Source organism: Cetorhinus maximus, chromosome 2 (assembly GCF_964194155.1).
Source record: "Cetorhinus maximus chromosome 2, sCetMax3.hap1.1, whole genome shotgun sequence".
NCBI lineage: Eukaryota > Metazoa > Chordata > Chondrichthyes > Lamniformes > Cetorhinidae > Cetorhinus > Cetorhinus maximus.
This window is the reverse complement of record NC_135880.1, coordinates 217,975,991-217,995,000: the sequence shown is the minus strand read 5'-3', so window position 1 is coordinate 217,995,000 and position 19,010 is coordinate 217,975,991. Positions and strand designations below refer to the sequence as shown.

At 44.6% G+C, this 19,010-nt stretch overlaps 1 protein-coding gene across 1 annotated transcript in view; it reads right to left on the bottom strand.

Moving 5' to 3' along the window:
* The window catches only part of LOC144691582 (POU domain class 2-associating factor 2-like), a 34,399-nt gene that overhangs the window by 12,354 nt on the left and 3,035 nt on the right, over nucleotides 1-19,010 (bottom strand). The window contains exons 3-4 of the mRNA XM_078559799.1: nucleotides 8,292-8,337; nucleotides 2,067-2,374 (exon numbers count right to left, since the gene is read on the bottom strand). Of these exons, the coding sequence (XP_078415925.1) occupies nucleotides 2,067-2,374; nucleotides 8,292-8,337 (354 nt within the window). The remainder of the gene's footprint in view (nucleotides 1-2,066; nucleotides 2,375-8,291; nucleotides 8,338-19,010) is intronic.

Sequence of the window (19,010 nt, the reverse complement as noted above, 5' to 3'; positions counted from 1 at the left end):
CCGGTTGAAAAACCCAGTATCGGTGGGGGGCAGTGGGCAGGAAGGTGGAGCACCCCACATCTCTGGAACAAAATCCAGCCCTCCATTTTTGTTAACTGTTCCTCCACTCTCAGGTATTAACACTAGCATCTCTGGTACAGTTGACATTACCTTGTGTCACTGCCTTAGCTACAAGTCAATCGTGGGTCTTAGGAGTTTACACGAAATGAATTCATTCCAATGCAGACATTATGCAGCTTAATAGAATTTCTCACACTCAGGATTTAGTTCGATAACAAACTTCCTTATACAAATTAATGCAAAGAGCACCTTGTCACATGTTCTCATTGCCTAAAGTCAAAAGCATTAATAATATGTTAGTTATATGAAGTCATACACCTTACATAAAAGTAATAAAAGCATACATCATCGGAGGGACACAAACAGTTTGGCCTCTAATTACAATACAAATAATGGCTGCTACATTATTGTTAGCATCATCTGTTACCAGCAAAGCTACTGAAGGTGGTTGGAGAGGTGATAGCATAGTGGTATTGTTACTGGGCGAGTATTTCAGAGACCTAGGGTAATGTTCTGGGGACCCAGGTTCAAGTCCCAGATGGTGAAATTTGAATTCAATAAAAATCTGACCATGAGGTCATTGCCAATTGTCAGGAAAAACCCATCTGGTTCACTAATGCCCTTTACAGAAGGAAATCTGCTATTCTTACCTGGCCTCCAGACCCATAGCAATGTGGTTGACTTTTAAATGCCCTCTGAACAAAGGCAATTAGGGATGGGTAATAAATGCTGGTCTAGCCAGTGATGCCCACAAATAAAAAGGCATCATAATTGCATCAATTTTTCTCCACTTTGGTTCCTGCAATCTTCTCCAGCCCCACAGCCCTCCAAGATATTTACACTCCTCTAATTCTGGGCTCTTCCAGATTGTAATTGTTCCAGCATTGGTGGCTGTTCCTTCAGTTGCCTGGGACCTAAGCTCTGGAATATCTTCCCTGAACCTCTCCACCTCGCTGCCTCATTTTTCTCTTTAAGACGCCCCTTAAAACCTTCCTCTTTGACCAAAATTTTGGTTATCTGACTTAGTGGCCAGATCAACTAAAGGTAACACTCCCCTTCAGCCAGTGTAAACAGGCCCCTGCTGAGCTAATCCATTAGTGAGTCTTGAAGCTCAGCCAAGCATTCATAATGAGGCCATCTGTCTGTGTTGATACAATTGCCAGATGATCTATTTATGAATGCTTGAAACTTTTATAAAGTTGCAAGAGCAACAGTTTTTTTTTCAAAACAGATTTCTGAATGGGTGATTTTTCAAGAGTATTTCAAGATTTGCCACTGTTATTATACAGCTCATTAGTTCTGTACATAGTGCATACTGGGTGAGTGGACATGGAGGATGCAGGGGGCTTGGAATAAGTGTGGCAGATATGAGGGGGGGGGAAAGGCGGGTGCTATGAGATGCCTACTCACAATAGAACCAGCCAGGTTGAGAATGCATGGTGCGGGCTTGTTACCTGCACCCTTAACCCGTGCCAATGAAACTTGCCGGCGTCGGCAATGGGGGCTGGAATCCCAGAATCCTGTCCCATCCGCCATTTTAACAGGCTTCCGGAGTCAGCCCAACTCTGCGAAAATCTGGGTCAATATCTCCTTATGGGACTCAGTGTCATACGTTGTTTTCTAATGCTCCTATGAAATGCCTTGGGTTGTTTTATTATACTAAAGACGCTATAGAAATATAAGTCGTTGTTCTTCTTCTTTATCACTGCTGGAGTTCCTCAAAATTCAGTAAGAAAGCCTGAATGAATTCCTTGGGGGCTCAATTTTAACTCTGTACAGGGAGTGGGTTTTGAGTGAGTTAAAATCTTGCCCCAGTTTCTGAAGCCGGGATCTACGAGTTGTGCAAGGCATTCAAATGCACAATGTGCCATTGCAGCTTCTAGTCTGAGTGTCCCAACTAGAAGCCAACTCAATCCAAATACAAATCCAAATGACTTTTGTTCAACCTCAATGCTTATCAGTTTACCTCAGCCACTGACACCAGGTAAAAGTAAATAATTACCTACCAGCAGAAAATGTGATGACTCGTTGGGAAAAGGAGGGATGAGAGGCGGGGGAGCCTGAGGTGTGAAAATGGAATTTGCCCCGGATGGGAACGCTGATGTGCGGTAATCTCCAAATGCTTCTGCAAGGTACGGATCAAACAGAGGTTGATACCCAGAGACTCCTGGTGGGTCACAGCCAAGGGTCTTCCCGCCCAGGGAAGATGAGTATACATCAGCTGTGTACTGCTTAGATGAGTGGCAATGAGACAGCTCAGAATCTGACAGATAAGGCCTCCTTACACCATAGTAACCAGGTATTACATGAGAACCTGTTCAAAGAGAAAAGGAGGTGCGTTATTACTCATTGCAACTCAGCCTACTAAATTCACAATTAACAACCACCAGAAATTCTGCTGGAGGGAATGGCAGTTTACAGGGATCATTGCTTCAGGAGGTCACTGGCTATATAAAATCTTTAGCCAAGAGAATCAAAACAGTCAATCCCTTCCAATGGGGCCCAAGTGCTCAATTTTATCTTTTTATTTTAGCCATTTTAGGGAATTAAAGATTCTGTTTAGTTTGCATTAGCCAAACTAAAAAACCTAAAATAACCAATAACCCTAGATGTGGCATGAGCATACGCTCAGGTAACTATTAGTCCTGACCTGTTTTCGGGCACTCACTTGATGCTGTGCAGGTGGTGGTGTCCAAAAGAAGCAGGGTAACAATCAAAAGAAATGGGTCACCACATAAGGCTGCCAACTGTGATTAAATGTATACCTGGAGGTTTCAGCCCATGACTTTCCCCCATGCCCCAGACATTAGTCGGCCAATACATCCATCCTTGTGAAGCACTGCCTTCCTACGCCAATTGGAAAGCAAAAAGCCTCATTATTCCGCCCCCCGACCCCCGCCCCTCCCACCCCCATTTTCAAAGTGAAGTAAAGTGAAATGTTCAAAGAAAATGACAAAAAAAATCTTTTTTAATGTCCCGTTGATTTTTCCCCAGAGTTGCACACAGCAGTGTCCTGGAGATTGATCTTCAATTCCTGGAGACTCCAGGCCAATCCTGGAGGGCTGGCAACCCTATCACCTCACCTCGGCTGAATAATTGGGGTGAGCTGCCAATACTGGTTGCATCTCCGCTGGCAGCTCACCCTAATAAGGAACAACAATTCTAAGCCTGCTGCCTCGCCAACCAAGACCCTGAGGTAAGTCCTGGAAAGGGGGGAGTTTGAGCCTGCTCCAGGAATGGAAGAGGATCGATTGTGATGCCTGTGGATTCAGGAGGCCACCCCCTCCACCCCCGCCACCCGCCCCCACCTGCTCTGGCTCCACAGGAATGTTTTTTTATTTAATTTTTTTCAGTTCGCAAACTTGCTTTTCATTGATGCCAGATGTGGCTGGTGAATGAGCCCAGTGCCTCCTCTCACATTGGGATCTTGTATTGAAAAGGGACTGTTCAACGGGCATTAGACCCTTCCTTAAGACATGCTCATTAAAACATATAAAATTCTTAAAGGGCTAGGCAGGAGTAGATTCTGGGAGGTTAGAGAGTTTAGAACCGGGAGTCAAGGTTTCAGGATATAGGGTCGACTGTTTGGGACTGAGATGAGGGCTGTGAATCTTTGGAATTGGCTACCCCAGAACACTGTGAATGCTTGGACATTGAGTATATTCAAGTCTGAGATCGATAGATTTTTTTGGGCATGAAGGGAATCGAGGGCTATGGGCAGTGGTCAGGAATGTGCATTTGGCTTAAAAGTGCAACCATAATCTAATTGAATGGCGGAGCAGGGTCAAGGGGCCGAATGGTCTACCCCTGCTCTTGTTTCTTATGTTCTAGTCAAGAGGCTTAATACCTATTTAGGCTTTCACCTAAAAATAGACCCCACAAGTTTAAGAGTTGAACCAATTCCTAGGTAAATCAGGCACAATCCAGCCCACACTTCTAAACTGGTCTGTTTAGCACCCGTTTTGTTCCCGAAGAAACTGGAACAACACAAAACAATTTCTACCAGTGCACCACACAAACAGACTTGCCTCTGGATGCCTCCTTCTGTGCTGTCAAATTCTACGACCCTTTGTGGTCTGACTTCTCTGCCTAACGCATCAAGGTCAGGTATCGTCTATACCTTAAGGACACTCTGCAGCAGAGACCATTCTCTGCGCATGAGTTTTACTAAAGTAATCTTGTTCCGAGTCTCTGACATTGCTGCTCCTTTAATCTGACTTCTAGAGATAAAGGCCAGACTGATTGATCTAAATAAAAGCAAAATTCTGCGGATGCTGAAAATATGAAATAAAAAAAAACAAAGCACTGGAAAACTCCAGCAGGTCTGTGGAGAGAGAAAAAACAGAGTTGCCATTTCAAGTCCAATATGATCCCTCTTCGGAACTGAAGAGAGGTAGAAATGTGATGGGTTTTATGCTGTGAAAAAGGGGAGGAAGTGGGAGGAAGGTGGGAAAAAATAGGGAAGGACAGGGAAAGGTGGAGGGTGGGGGAGATTAAATATCAAAGATGTCATGGAACAAATGGGAAAGGGAGGGGTATGGTGGTAGTAAAGAAACAAAGCATTGGCCCAGAGTAGATGCAAATGGAAGAATAGGGCTCAGATCTGTCTGAAAGCAATAACATGAAAATAAGATACAAGCTGGCACTTGGGGGGGAAACAATCAAAATCGAGTTCATGGTCTCAAAGTTGAGGCCAGAAGGCTGTAAAGTGCCTAATTGGAAGATGAGGTGCTGTACCTCCAGCTTACGTTGGGCTTCAATGGAACATTGCAGTAGGTCGAGGGCAGACAGGTGTTTTTAGAGCAAGACGGTGAATTGAAGTGGCAAGTGACAGGAAGGTTGGGTCATACTTGTGGACTGAGCGAAGGTGTTCGACAAAGCAGTCACCCAGTCTGCGTTTGGTCGCCCCAATATAGGGGAGGCCGCATTGTGAGCTGCAAACACAGTAGGCTAGCTTGAAGGAAATGCAAATAAATAGCTGCTTCACCTGAAAGGAGTATTTGGGGCCTTGGACAGTGAGGAGAAGCGATATAAAGGGGCAGGTGTTACAGCTCTTGCAATTGCATGGAAAGGTGCCATGGGAAGGGGGTGAGGTGCTGGGGGTGATAGAAGAGTGGGCCAGGGTGGCACGGAGGGAACACTGACAGGGGAGGGGAGGGGAGGGGAAGATGTGTTTGATGGTGGCATCATGCTGGATGTGGCAGAAATGGCGGAGGAAGATCCTTTGACTACGAAGGCTGGTGTGGTGGAAAGTGAGGACAAGGGGAACCCTATGGGAGGGAGAGGAACGGGTGAGGGCAGAATTGTGGGGAATGGGTCAGAAACGGTTGAGGGCCCTGTCACCCACTTTGGGGGGGCGGGGTGGAACCCTTGGTTCAGGAAAAAGGAAGCGCCATTGTGTAAGGTAACGTCATCAGAACAGACAGAGGATGGAGAAACTGGGAGAACAGAATGGAGTCCTTACAGGAAGCAGGGTGTGAGGAATTATAGTCAAGGTATCTGTGGAAGTCGGTGGCTTGTAATGAATATTGGTAGACAGTCTATCGCCAGAAATGTAGAGAGAGAAGTCAAGGAAGGGAAGGGAAGAGTTGGAGATGGAAAATGTAAAGGTGAGGGAAGGGTGGAAATTGGAAACAAAATTGATGACTTTTCCAGTAAATTGATTTCTCTCCCCAGAGGCTCTGCTCCCTTCCTCCATTTGGTAAAGTGTATGAGCAGAATCAGTCCAGGGCATTTGTGTAACTATTCTGACAAATGGGCTACAGTTAAAATTGCACCAATTCAGTTTGAGATTTATAGCTCCATGTATATTTGCATATTGAATCCTAAATTACCAGTATTAAGCATATAAATACATAGAACTACAGAAAGAGACCTTTCTAAACAATGCTGTAAAGATTTTTTTAAATTGTATTTCAATGCTATTTTAGCAGCTAGTGATATGTGTTTTATTAAAGGAACTGAAGAGTTTCTGTTATATTGGCGAAAGGAATATGTTTTCACAAATCATTTCCTGCATTGATCTCATACAATAATGACAAATCAGCCCCAATGTGAGATAGCAAAGTGGGACAAATGTTCTTGTGTAATGTACTTTAAATGGATTGAAAAATTATTTCTTAATTAAAATAACTTAGTATTTTATGTGAATCTCTCTCTCCAGTAGAATTGGCTATAGTATTTGGCCTATATTATCTTAAATTAAAAACAATCCATTTAAGATAATACTATATAGAACCTCAAGGATCAATGAACATGATAATCCCTTGATGCAGGATGCTAGAGGTTTGGCTAGTAATAAATCTATTGCAAAAAAATCTTCACCTTTTAGCTGAGAGCAATAGCAAAAGCACATTGAGTTGTAACTAAGGGCAGGTACTATTAGAAAGACAAGACTGATTGAACTAATACTTATCTATTGCATGACCAACTATCCACTACTGTCATTCAGTGGCAGCTAGACAAAGGTTTTACTTTTGCTCCACACTTTTTGGACTCTTTCACAAGAAGTCCCGCTTTTTGTACATCCTGGCCCAATATCTGGGGGCCAAATCTAATGTAATAATGAATCTTAGCTCAACGCCTTTGAGGCATTACCAGGTTTCATCCATTAAAGATAATTCTATTTTAACTGCAAATTCAGTTTCGCCTAGCAACCAAAAGCACGTTGGCATTCAAATAAGATGTGACTAAATGCAGAACTATTAATCACCAGGCACTGCCTCATGATACTTGCTTAATTTGTTTTGTTCAGTTTGTGCACAGATTTAGTCACCCTTATGAAGGAAGCAAGCACAGAAGTAAGACCCGTAAGAAATAAAAACAGAAAATGCTGGAAAAACTCAGCAGGTCTGGCAGCATCTGTGGAGAGAGAAACAGAGCTAATGTTCCAAGTTCCTCTGACTCTTCTTCAGAGCCGAAGACGGTCGAAATGTGATGGATTTTATACTGTTTAAGAGGCAATGGAGCAGGTGGAACAAAATAAAAGGTCAGGGATAGGTGGGAGGTCAGGAGAGATTTGACAAAGATGTCATGGACACAAGTCAAAGGGAGTGTTAATGGTAGTGTTAAAGATCAAAGAAGGTGCTGATAGTGGCATAAAGGTAGAATAGCAGAATGTATTAACAGCAGAACAAGAGTCAGCACTCTGTGAAAGCAAAACATTAGAAGAAATGACAGATGGGCTTGTGGTGGGACGGTGGTGGGCGGGGTGTTGGGAAAATAAATTGGATTACAAAAGGGGCCAAGATGGAGAAGAGAGTTCATGGTCTGAAGTTGTTGAACTCAATGTTAAATCCAAATGTCTTAATCAGAAGATGAGGTGCTGTTCCTCCAGTTTGCATTGGGCTGGAACATTGCAGCAGGCCAAGGATGGACATATGGGCATGAGTGTTGAAATGGCAAGTGACAGGAAGGTCTGGGTCATGCTTGTGGACTGAGCAAAGGTGTTCAGAAAAGTGGTCAGCCAGTCTGTGTTTAGTCTGCCCAAAGTAGAGGGGGTCGCATTGGGAGCAACGAATACAGTTGACCAAATTGAAGGAGGTGCAAGTGAAGCACTGCTTCGCTTGTAAGGAGTGTTTGAGGCCTTGGACGGTGAGGAGGGAGAAATTGCATGGGAAGGTGCCATGGGAAGGGGGATGAGGGGAGTTGGGGATGATAGAGGAGTGGACCAGGTTGCCTCAGAGGGAATGGTCCCTAAGGAATCCTGATGGGGGGGAGAGGGGAGGCATGGTGAGGAGACCCACAGAGCCATATGTCACTTGCTCTTATGTTTTGCTTTCACACAGCGCTGACCCTTGTTCTGCTGTTAATACATTCTGCTATTCTACCTTTATGCCACTATCAACACCTTCTTTAGTCTTTAACACTACCATTAACACTCCCTTTGTCTTGTGTCTGTGGCATCTTTGTCAAATCTCTCCTGACCTCCCACCTATCCCTGACCTTCTATTTTGCTCCACCTGCTCCATCGCCTCTTAAACAGTATAAAATCCATTACATTCCTACTTCTCTTCAGCTCTGAAGAAGCCATACGGACTCAAAACATTAACTCTGTTTCTCTCTCCACAGATGCTGCCAGACCTGCTGAGTTTTTCCAGCATTTTCTGTTTTTATTTCAGATTTCCAACATCCACAGTGTCTTGTTTTTATTTAAGATCCATAAGAGCCTGATAAAATCCCTTGTTTTGTATTTGGTTCTTTGGAAATATTTAACAGAAAATTGCACTTACCAGACATTTGGACGTAAGCTGGAGCTTGAGAGGAGTTAGTTCCAGTCTACAAGAGGAAGAAATGAAAGGAAAAGCTTACTTTTAACATGCGAACATATGTATTAGGAGCAGGAGTAGGCCATTCGGCCTCTCAAGTCTGCTCTGCCATTCAATAAGATCATGGTTGGCCATTTTGTGGTTTCAACTTCACATTCCACCTACTCCCAATACCTTTGACTCCCTAATTAGTCAAGAATCTAACTACCTCTGCCTCAAAAATATTCAATTACCTAGCCTCCAGTGCTATCTGGGGAAGGGAGTTCCAAAGAATCAACACCCTCATAAATACAATCAATAGCGTCTTCAGCACAATCGATAACTTCATGGAGTACAAGAGCATGCATGATGAACGTTTATAAAACTCTGGTTCAGCCTCAACTGGAGTATTATGTCCAATTCTGGGCACCACATTTTGGGAAGGAGGTGAAGGCTTTAGCGAGGGCACAGAAAAGATTTACAAGAATGGTCCAGGGATGAGAGACTTGAGTTACATTGATAGATTGGAGAAAATGGGGCTGTTCTTAGAAAAGAGAAGGTTGAGAAAGGATTTGATAGAGCTGTTCAAAATCATGAGGCCTCAGAAGATAGGGAAAAACTTCCTGTTGGTGGAAGGATCAAGAAGCAGAGGACACACATACAAAGTGATTGGCAAAAGAATCAAAGGCAATATGAGTAACAACCCTTTTTTTGCTGAAAAGAAAGACATGTTACTGAAGCTTTTTGTCTTGCACTCATCAGGACAAATGCAAGAATGCCAAATTTCAAACAATCACAACAATTTATACTACAGGAGAAAAGTGTGCTGATTGGTTGTCAATTTGACTCTGATTGGCTGAGGGGTTGCCATGGCGAAAGCAACGGGGAACTATAGGCTCCACAAGCTCCCAGGTAATTCAAAAAAGGCACAAACATTTTCCTTTTGTTTGCAGAGAACAGGTCCCTGTCTATAAATGTATTTCACTTCTAGCAAATGTAAATGAGCCACATTACAAGCTCAACTAATTATCTTAAATTGATTGTTAGTGTATTTATTAGCACACTGAAAACATTTTTGAGAGGTTTTTATGCGGTGAGTGGTTAAGATCTAGAACGCGATACATGAGAGGGTGGTGGAGGCAGATTCAATTGTGGCTTTCAAGAGGGAATTCGATAAGCGCACGAAGGAAAATAAATTTACAGGGAAAGGGCGGGAGGGTGGAACTAGCTAAATTGTTCTTGCATGGGCTCGATGGGCCGAATAGCCTCCTTTGGTGCTGTAACCATTCTATTGTTCTATTGAAAGTAGTGTGGATCATCATCTTGGCACAGATTACTCAATGCTTCAATTTACTCCTCCATAAGACCATTATGCATTCTATTCTCTAAATGAGAAATTCCTAATCTCACAGCTCCAGGAGTCCGTGTGGTCAAAGCAGGGCGGGGGGCACTCCTCCAAATAACAGGGCAAAACTGGCAAATAGCTCAACTTAGCATATTCTTGGCATGTTAGCAACTCCCTTCCAGACAGAGGAGGGGTATCAACATGAGATGGCCAACAGGAATGGGCAATAAATGCTGGTCCTGCCAACAAAGCCCACTCCCTGTGGATGAATTCAAGAAATTCCTTTACCAGCCTCCAGGATGGCATCTAGCAGATAAAATCCTTAGGTCAAAATAAAAACAAGGAAAATTTTAAAAATGCAACTGAATAATCCAGAAAACCACCGCATGTGGTGCACAAGTGCATTTTTATATGGCTATACCAAGAAAATAATGCAGACCTGTTAAAAAGCCAGAAATTCATTCAGGGGATGATGGTCATAATTCTCCCCAACATGTACAATGAAGCACACAGCACCAGTCAACATTACAGACCGTTTTTGTGCAACTGCCCATTGAGCTAGTACCACCCCACCCCCTGTCCCAGAATAATTTTTATGCAAATATATGATCAGCGTAATTTGCATGCAGCAGCAGTTATTGTGTTTGGATGCTGTAGGTAGGGCTCTGGGAGCTGTGGCCAGCTATTCACCACAAGTGTTCTGGCCTGCTTAAAGAAATAAGCCATTATGTGGCCAAAGAATTTTTTTTTTAGCTGTAACCAGTCATCATTTATTTTTCTGAGGCAGCTGCTTCCTGGCTTTACCTCCACCCTGATTAGCACTGTCGGGAAAAAGCTACATCAGTCATGGTGGGTTGGTCACACATTAGCTCATCATGGAAAGGCAACTTGTCCCTGAAGCTCTGCTTTTTGTATCGGTGCTGGGTGTCTGAACCTCTCATTTATCTGTAGTGTCATATGAGCAAGGACATTTTGAGTACAGGAGTAAAGAGGTCTTGCCGCAGTTGTATAGAGCCTTGGTGAGACTGCACCTGGAGTATTGTGTGCAGCTATGGCCTCCTTACCTAGGGAAGGATATACTTGCCATGGATGCAGTGCAATGAAGGTCCACCCCCAGGCTGATTCCTGAGATGGTGAGATTGTCCTATGAGGAGAGATGGAGGAGGCTGGGCCTGTATTCTCTAGAGTTTAGAAGAATGAGGGGTGACCTAATTGAGGCCTACAAGTTCTCACAGGGCTTGACAGGGTAGCTGTAGGAAGAATATTACCCCTGGCTGCGAGGACCTAGAACCAGGGGACGCAGTCTCAGAATAATGGGGCAGGTCATTTAGGACTAAAACGAGGAGGAATTTCTTCATTCAGAGGGTGGCGAATCTTTGGAATTCTTCACTCCAGGGGAGTGGAGGCTCCAGTCATTGAGTACGTTCAAGATGGAGATCAATAGATTTCTGGATGTTAAAGCTATCAAGGGATATGGGGATAGTGCAGAAAAATGGTGTTGAGGTAGGAGATCAGCCTCATGCAAGTTGAATGGTGGAGCAGGCTCAAGGGGCCAAATGGCCTACTCCTGCTCCTATTTCCTAGTTTCCTATGTTCCAATTTTATTTTATTGTGAAATTTAAATAAGAACATAACAACTAGTTGCAAGAGTAAGCTATATGGCCATATGTTAATTAGGAAGGACATGATATAATTTATGAAAATGGTACCAAAAATACATTGTAATTACTTTGATCATCACTGAAATCAGTACTCTATTGAATTTAAATAAGTAGACACACAGTGCTTATTTGTATGCTGACAGTTTCCCTGTCTCGCGACACTGTCCAGATAAGTGTAGATAACATCCTATTCTGGGTATAACCATGCAATGGCCGTGTCTGGATACACACAGACCTCTCTTGCATGTAGCATTCTGATGAGGTGGGACGTGCCGGGAATGGGGCGATACAGCGTGAAAACCTGCCATTGCAGCCAGTGGGCAAAACACCCTTTTTCCCACCTACTACCGCACTTTGGGACGTTTCCGAGATAAGATCATCATTTATTTCATCCACACAATATTGCTGCCTAAAAGTATGCACCCAGCACCCACCAATGCAGAGTCCCTGCCTGGACACATGCAGCACTCAAGGGCATCCCAGGGCTGATGTACCAGCTCACTGTCCCAATGAAAGCAATGGGTGAAATTGCTCTTTGGCAATAGCACAAAGCAGTTGACAGTGAATGGGCAGCACTTGTTCCACCTCAGCTCCAAAAGAGAGTCATACTGGACTCCAAACATTAACTTTGGGCAGAAATATCCCAGATTTGCACAAAGTGCAGTAGCAGGCAGGAAAAAGGGTGTTTTACCCGCCAGCTGCAATGGTGGGTTTTCGCACCGTATCGCCCCATTCCCGCCGTGTCCCGCCTCATTAATAATGCATTCCCGGGAAACACACCGGGTCACTGGCAGGGTGGCCTCTGATTCACACACCCTGCCCTCGCTTCAGGCCTTCAGTGATCCGGGTGCAATATATAAAGGGGGTCCATGCACAGAGCCAGCTCTCTCTAAGGGATCAGGAGTTGCTGCAAAGTCATGGCTGCCAAAGGGGGGAAAGATTATGCCCCCAAATTTAGCGATGCCTCCCTCGGGCACCTACTGGACGCACTGGAGGATCGCCATGAAGTCCTCTACTCTGGGCAAAGACCAGCAAGCAAGGTCACCAATCCAGCAGGGGAGGTGGTGGCAGTGGTGGTCAGTGCCAACACCCTGCAAAAGAGGACAGTCACCCAGTGCCGCAAGAGGATGAATGATCTCCTCCGTTCCGTCAGGTAAATCACTCTTCTCATCACTCTCAACTCACACACTCACAAACCCATCACACACCCACAGGGAACCTCACTCACTGCCATTTCAAACAACATCATCATTCTCCCTCTCACAGACACATTTATCTGCCCTGCAGGTCATTTCCTCATCCTGTCCATGGCATCACTCACCACTCACACATACCAGACATCCTTCTCATCTGGCCTGGCAGGCATCCTGCTTACACTCTCTCCATCTATCTTCATGCAGGACAACCTGGCACACAAGAAAGGGGAGAGGTCGCAGGCTGGTGGAGGAATGCCCAACATCAAGGTCCTCACAGACTTTGAAAATAGAGCCATCCAGCTGGCCGGCAATGATCTGGACCATTCCTGTGCTGATGGTGAGGTCAGTGGTGCTCTACCAAGTGAGGATCCAGCAGTGCAACATCCACCAGACACCCATGATGTGAGTCAGTTCCCCTGTTCCGCAGTCCCCTGCCATGCACTACTTATCTCTCTTTGCTTTCGCAGGCACATATGGGAAGCAGCTGAGAGGGTCCACGATCCAGGCCCTCAACTCAAGCCCCGAAGACATCTCGGAAGAAGAATCCAATGACACCCTCACTGAAGACCTGTCACAGCGCTCACCCACATCCAGCGCAGAGACACACATGTCGGTGGGCCAAAGCTTTAGAGTAGCCTAGGGACCACAATCTGGGATGTCTGGAGTGCTTCTTAGATTGCAAGGCACGATGGAGGAGTCCATCCGTCTTCAGTTTGAGGTGATAGTGCTGGCATGCCAACGCACCGAGGTCAACGCTGGCATGATGGCAACTGCCATGGAGACCTTGGTCCAGGACATCACTCCTGCATTGCTGCATGGGCTGAACTCCATCACTGATGTCATAGTTGGCCTCCAACAGTGTCAACTAGAGAGGGGTGCAGGGCAGCTTGATCTCACTCCAGCTTCCCCTTCTCCTCAAGGAGTCAGCCTGGGATCCTCGGGCACCCATAGGGAGGACGATCAGCAGGTGCACACCCCGGGCCATCCACCAAGGTGACTCCGGGAGTGTCTGGCCCATCCAAATCCCCTCTTCCTGTGACCCCAGCAGCTGCAGCTCCATAGACCAAGGAGGGTGCCGCTGCCACACAGCACGACCCCGAAAGCAGGCCGGGGGTCTCCAAGTCTCAACCCTCCAGAGGACACCAACCAAGGTCACCACAGACAGGGCGTAGCAGTCAGAAGGCTGCCTCCACCTCCGCTGTGGATGTCCGGGGAGCACCAAGACATAGCAGCAGGGGTAGGAAGGTTAAGAAGATGTAGTTGCACAGCCTGGGCATGGATGTTAATAACTTGTACATAATGTTCACTAGTGTCAATAAACTCGCAAACTGGTTTCATGACAGCGTAAAACCACTTACCACACCCCCCCACCCCCCTTCCCCCTTATGCTTTCACAAAAACATAAGAAATAGGAGCAGGAGTAGGCCATTCAGCCCTTTGCACCTAGTCCACTGTTCAATGAGATGTTTCTTGTTGCACCTCCTGACCTTGGAGTCAATGAAAATCGATTTCACCCTAAATGTCTTTATGTACAAATAGCATCCTAGTCTCAAACCAATGTGCCATCCTGGTCTCAGTCCACCTAACACCCTGACTTAGTGTAGATCCCAACCCTAGTGCAGATAGCATTCCCTTCTCAGTGCATTGTGTCAATGCATTCGGCACTCCTGTCTCAGTACATTTACCATCCTGATCACAATAGATTTGCAGTTCTGGTCACACTGTATGCAAAACTCCTATCTTTGTTCATGTCTCATTCTAGTCTCAATGAATGCGGTCTCATGATCTCAGTGTATGCATCACCCGTGCATGCCTCAGTGCTTGCTGTCTCTCTGCCTCAGTGAATGCAATGTCCTGTTTCAGTGCAGAGTCATTAGCCTGCATATTAACAGGGGCAGGTTACGTGCACGGGGAGGTGGGGACATAGAGTTTTGGTTGGAAAACCCAGAAATCTGGGTTGGTTTCCCCGCGTACTGTGGTGTTTCTACGATGTGTGTCCTTTAATCCCGACAGGTTCCCTGCCTGGAAGTCAGCCTGATAGATAATCAGGCGGAGAGCACTCTGGAGTAAGCTGCAGAACCAGGTAGATCTGATCATTGAAGATTGAAGGCGGGTGGGAGTAGATCCATTCCAGGAGAGACCCGATCCTCTGCCTCAGGGCCTTTGTATATAGTCTGGTGGAGGGGAGCTTGTGGGGGACTTGGGGGGGAAGCGTTCCTGTTCCTCCAACAACCCATTACAGCAGTGCTGTAAAGGCACTTACCTTCCCCTGAAGCTCTTTCTCGCCTCCCTTTAGCTGCTGGATTTCCCGAAGCCTGAGAAAGCAGATTCAATCACAGGCTTCCAGGCTCATTAATATATTTAAATTGAGTATTGCTGAAAAAAGAGACATGTCAAAGCTTTTTGTCTTGCACTCATCAGGACGCTTCGCAAGAATACCAATACAAGGGGAAAACAACAATTTATACTGCATGAGAAGAGAGCGTTGTTTGTCGTTATTTGCAACCGGCAAGGTACAGACCATAAACAACCAGCCCATGCCTGCAAAGCGTGAAACACAGTGTCCAATATTAGATGCAATTCCACGGTTGGACAACATGTGCCAAATAATACTCTGCGTGCTAAGAATTATGCTGACAACCAATTTAAGATTGTCAGTTGGGCTCGAAGTATGGCGCATTTGCGTGTACTGGAAGCTACATATATTAATCAACAGGGCCGTGTTCTTTGCATACAGGAAGTACATGTACACACATTGTGCCTGTTTCAGCTAAAATAAGTGACAGCCATTCACTGACTCATTCCTCAGGGCAATGCTTTGACAAATCAAGGTCAAACTGCCTGGTTTAAATTTCAAACAATGCTTGGCAGTTGACTGTCAGTCACCCTCAATTTGTGTATTCTCCATGGCAACGCATCTACCAATCAGAGTGCCAACCAATCAGCATTTTCTTTTCATACATTATAAATTTTTGTTTTCCCCTTGTATTAGTATTTTTGCGAAGTGTCCTGATGAGTGCAAGATGAAAAACTTCAACATGTCTCTTTTTCAGCAATACTCAAGTTCTGAACTATTAAATGACTATTTATAGTTAACTTGCCAGCTTGCCTCCTGGGAGGTCACTCATTTTAAAGCATTCCCCTCTGTCTGTGTGCATGCTGTCTCAATGCTTGCAACACCCCAATTATTATACGAACAGAACTCCCATTTCAGTGCTTCAGTCATCACTCCCTGCACAAAGTCAATGGAGGTGAAAATTTGCAACATGTGTAATTAACAGTCAATTCAATACAGCCCATTTTATACCATCACCCGGAGTTAAAATTACCCCTTGATACCTACCTCAATACATGTAAGTTTTAAATAAACATGTTCCATTTCACTACCTGGAAAGAGAGTGCTCTTTGATCAGTTTATTAACAAAAAGTTACACAGGGAGTTAAATGCTGGATTTTAGTTCCAGGACCTAAGATTGAATCCAGCCCAAACTGAGAATCTCCTTTCTCTGTTGGAAGCAATGGTCATATGCAAAATTAGTTTGGTCAATTATAATCTAGTTCCAAGTAGGCACAGTCACACACCACAAAAAAATCCCTAATTCAGTAGCAAATTGGTAGATTGATGGATAGGGCTAATTATTTTTGGTTCTGTATAATTAACAAAGATAGATTGCATTTATATAGTGCCTTTAGTGTAGCAAACCATCCCAAAGCACTTCACAGGAGCATTATCAGACAAAATTGGACACCGAGCTACATACGCAGATATTAAAACTAGTGAATAAGAGTTTGGCAGGTTTTCAGAAGAGATTTAAAGGAAGAGAGGGTTAGGGAGGGAATTCCATGCAAAGAAGGCACAACTGTCAATGCTGAAGTTATGAAAGTCACAAACATGCAAGGAGCTAGAACCAGAGAAGAATAGAGATCTCAAAGGTTTATACAGCTGGAGAGAGCTACGATAGGAAAGTGTGAGTCTGTAGAGAATGTATTGGTTAGATTAAGCCTGTCTGATAAGGCACAATGACAACCATTGTCTCCTGGAGCCAGTTCGCTCTCTAATTTGCTATATAAATGTAAGGTGTTGTTGCGATATCAGTAAACTCCTGTTTGCTTTGGTGTTTCTCCTACAGACACTGTCCTGTTAATGAGTGGAATTAAATAATTCTGCAAATTATCTAAAGAGTGCTTCACTTCACTTTTAGCAGAATGTTAGTGGAAAGTGAAGGATTTAAATATAGCAAACGTATCATCCTTATACCAGAAATACGCAAGGGGTAGGAGGTTAGGTGTCATTCCATCGAAAACACGTTTCTTATGGAGCCCAACAAAGATGTTTGCGAGAGCTGGGCCGAGAGGGGATCCCATTGGCACCACCATCGACATGATGTTGTTAATGCTGAGTTCAACTGTGCGACTTGCTGAGCTCATAAGCTCAATGAATACAGGGATTCATGCAATGGTAGCTATGATATAGTGCTGCAGTGCAAATGTCTTGGCTTCCTTAAGTGGAACATTAAGGTGAACAGGCTAGCAATGCCAAATGAGCACATGGATACAGCATTGCTATTGATATGCAAGTCCTGTATGCTCTTTGCAAATGTGAAGGAGTCCATCACCATGTATCTGGAAAACTTGTTCAAAACTGGCTGTAACAATTCGCCCAACCATTTGGCCAATTCATGCTGTGCTGAACTGGTCATAGGTAAGATAAGACGTAAAGGGACATCACTTTTGTGATCTTGGGCAGCCCATATATACACAGATGCAGCGAGCCGTGATAATGAAGCCTGTCATATATATCACGTGGTAGCTCATCGCTTTTACCCAAGTCTAGCAAGCATTTATTTTTAGCTTACTTTGGAGCAAGGCTGTCCAGTCATGTTGAGGGGCAGGTCCAATGAATACAATTTTGGACCCATCATTAAGAATGCTGTGCATTTTGTCGATGTAGTCTTAACACGCTTGTTAAGGATGACTATTCCCCTCCCTTTGTCAGGTTTACTTATGTGTGGTTGGTCTTAAGGCCTCGCAACGCTGTATGACATTCATGCTACATGTGAAAATCAGACAGGTCATTCGGAATTCCCCATTAGGTCAGCTAGGCGTGCTTTCAAGGATCCAGCATCTTCAGTGGACACTGGCTTGTGACGGAGTGATGGTTTATGGTTGAGTTCAGTTTTAATGTCACCAAGTATGCCCAAATACGTGGTGTTGCCATGGAATCCTCTCTATGCCCAGCTCTCACAAACTTCTTTGTTGGGTTCCACAAGAAATGTGTCTTTGATAGAATAACACCTAACCTCCTACCCCTTGCATATTTCCGACATGCGGATGATACATTTGCTACATTTAAATCTGTAGCGACATGAATTTCCTTGCATGTCTTAATGGGCTCCATCCTGCGCTCAAATTCACCTTTGAAATGGAGCAGTCAAATGAACTCACTTTCCTTCACGTACTAGTTGAGAAATCTGCCAGGGGTTCTCTACCATGGTCTACCGCAAGCCTACCTTCACTGGTCAATATCTGCATTGGGATTCTTACAGTTCCACATGCTATAAGATTGGCCTTATCGACAACCTCGTAAATAGGGCCTGAGCCATTTGCTCACCATGCAAGCTTGATGCTAAAATAGGGGTGCATCAAAGGCATCCTGCAGGCTAACGGCTCCCCTGGTCAGATCACTTCATGCTGTATCTCACACTAACTCATGAACAGGCCTAAGGCCGTTACTTTCAGACCTGAGAAGTGCCCAGTCTACCTCAGGTTATCCTGGAAGGGACTGTATCTCAAAAATTTGAGCAACAGGTGAAGCTGGCTGTTTCACGCTGCTACTATGCAGCAGCAATGCAAGTGGTATTCGCAACTAACAGGATGCTGCCGTCAAGCCAAAAAGATGATCTGCCTATCAATCAAATGAGTAATGTGCTGTATGAATTTCAGTGTCTGTGTGATGCTAGGTATGTCAGCCATACATCCCAAAGACTGGCGGATCATGTCAAATAGCATGTCCCTTCCACTGTTCGCAACGGGCAAGAGACTGACCGAACCCAAACAGCCTGTGCTTGCAAAACTCAAAACACAGTGTCCAACATTAGATGTGATTCCGTGATTGGACAACATTTGCTTAATAATCCTCGGTGAGCTAAAAATTAACTGACAACCAATTAAGATTGCCAGTCGGGCTCACAATGTGGCACATTTGCTTGTACTGGAAGATACTTCTTTGCAGACAGAGAGAACACATACACACATTGTGTCTGTTTCAGCAAAACAAAATAAATGACACCGATTTGCCAGTTCATTGCCCAAGGAAATCGCCTTGACCAATCAGAGTCAAGCTACCTGGTTTAAATTTCAACAATGCTTGGCAGTTAACTGTCAGTCACCATTAACTGGCGTGTTCTCCACAGAAACACCTCTACCAATCAGAGTGCACTTGCCAACCAATTTGCACTCATTTCTCAAACAGTATAAAGTAGTTGCTTCCTCTGACGTTGGT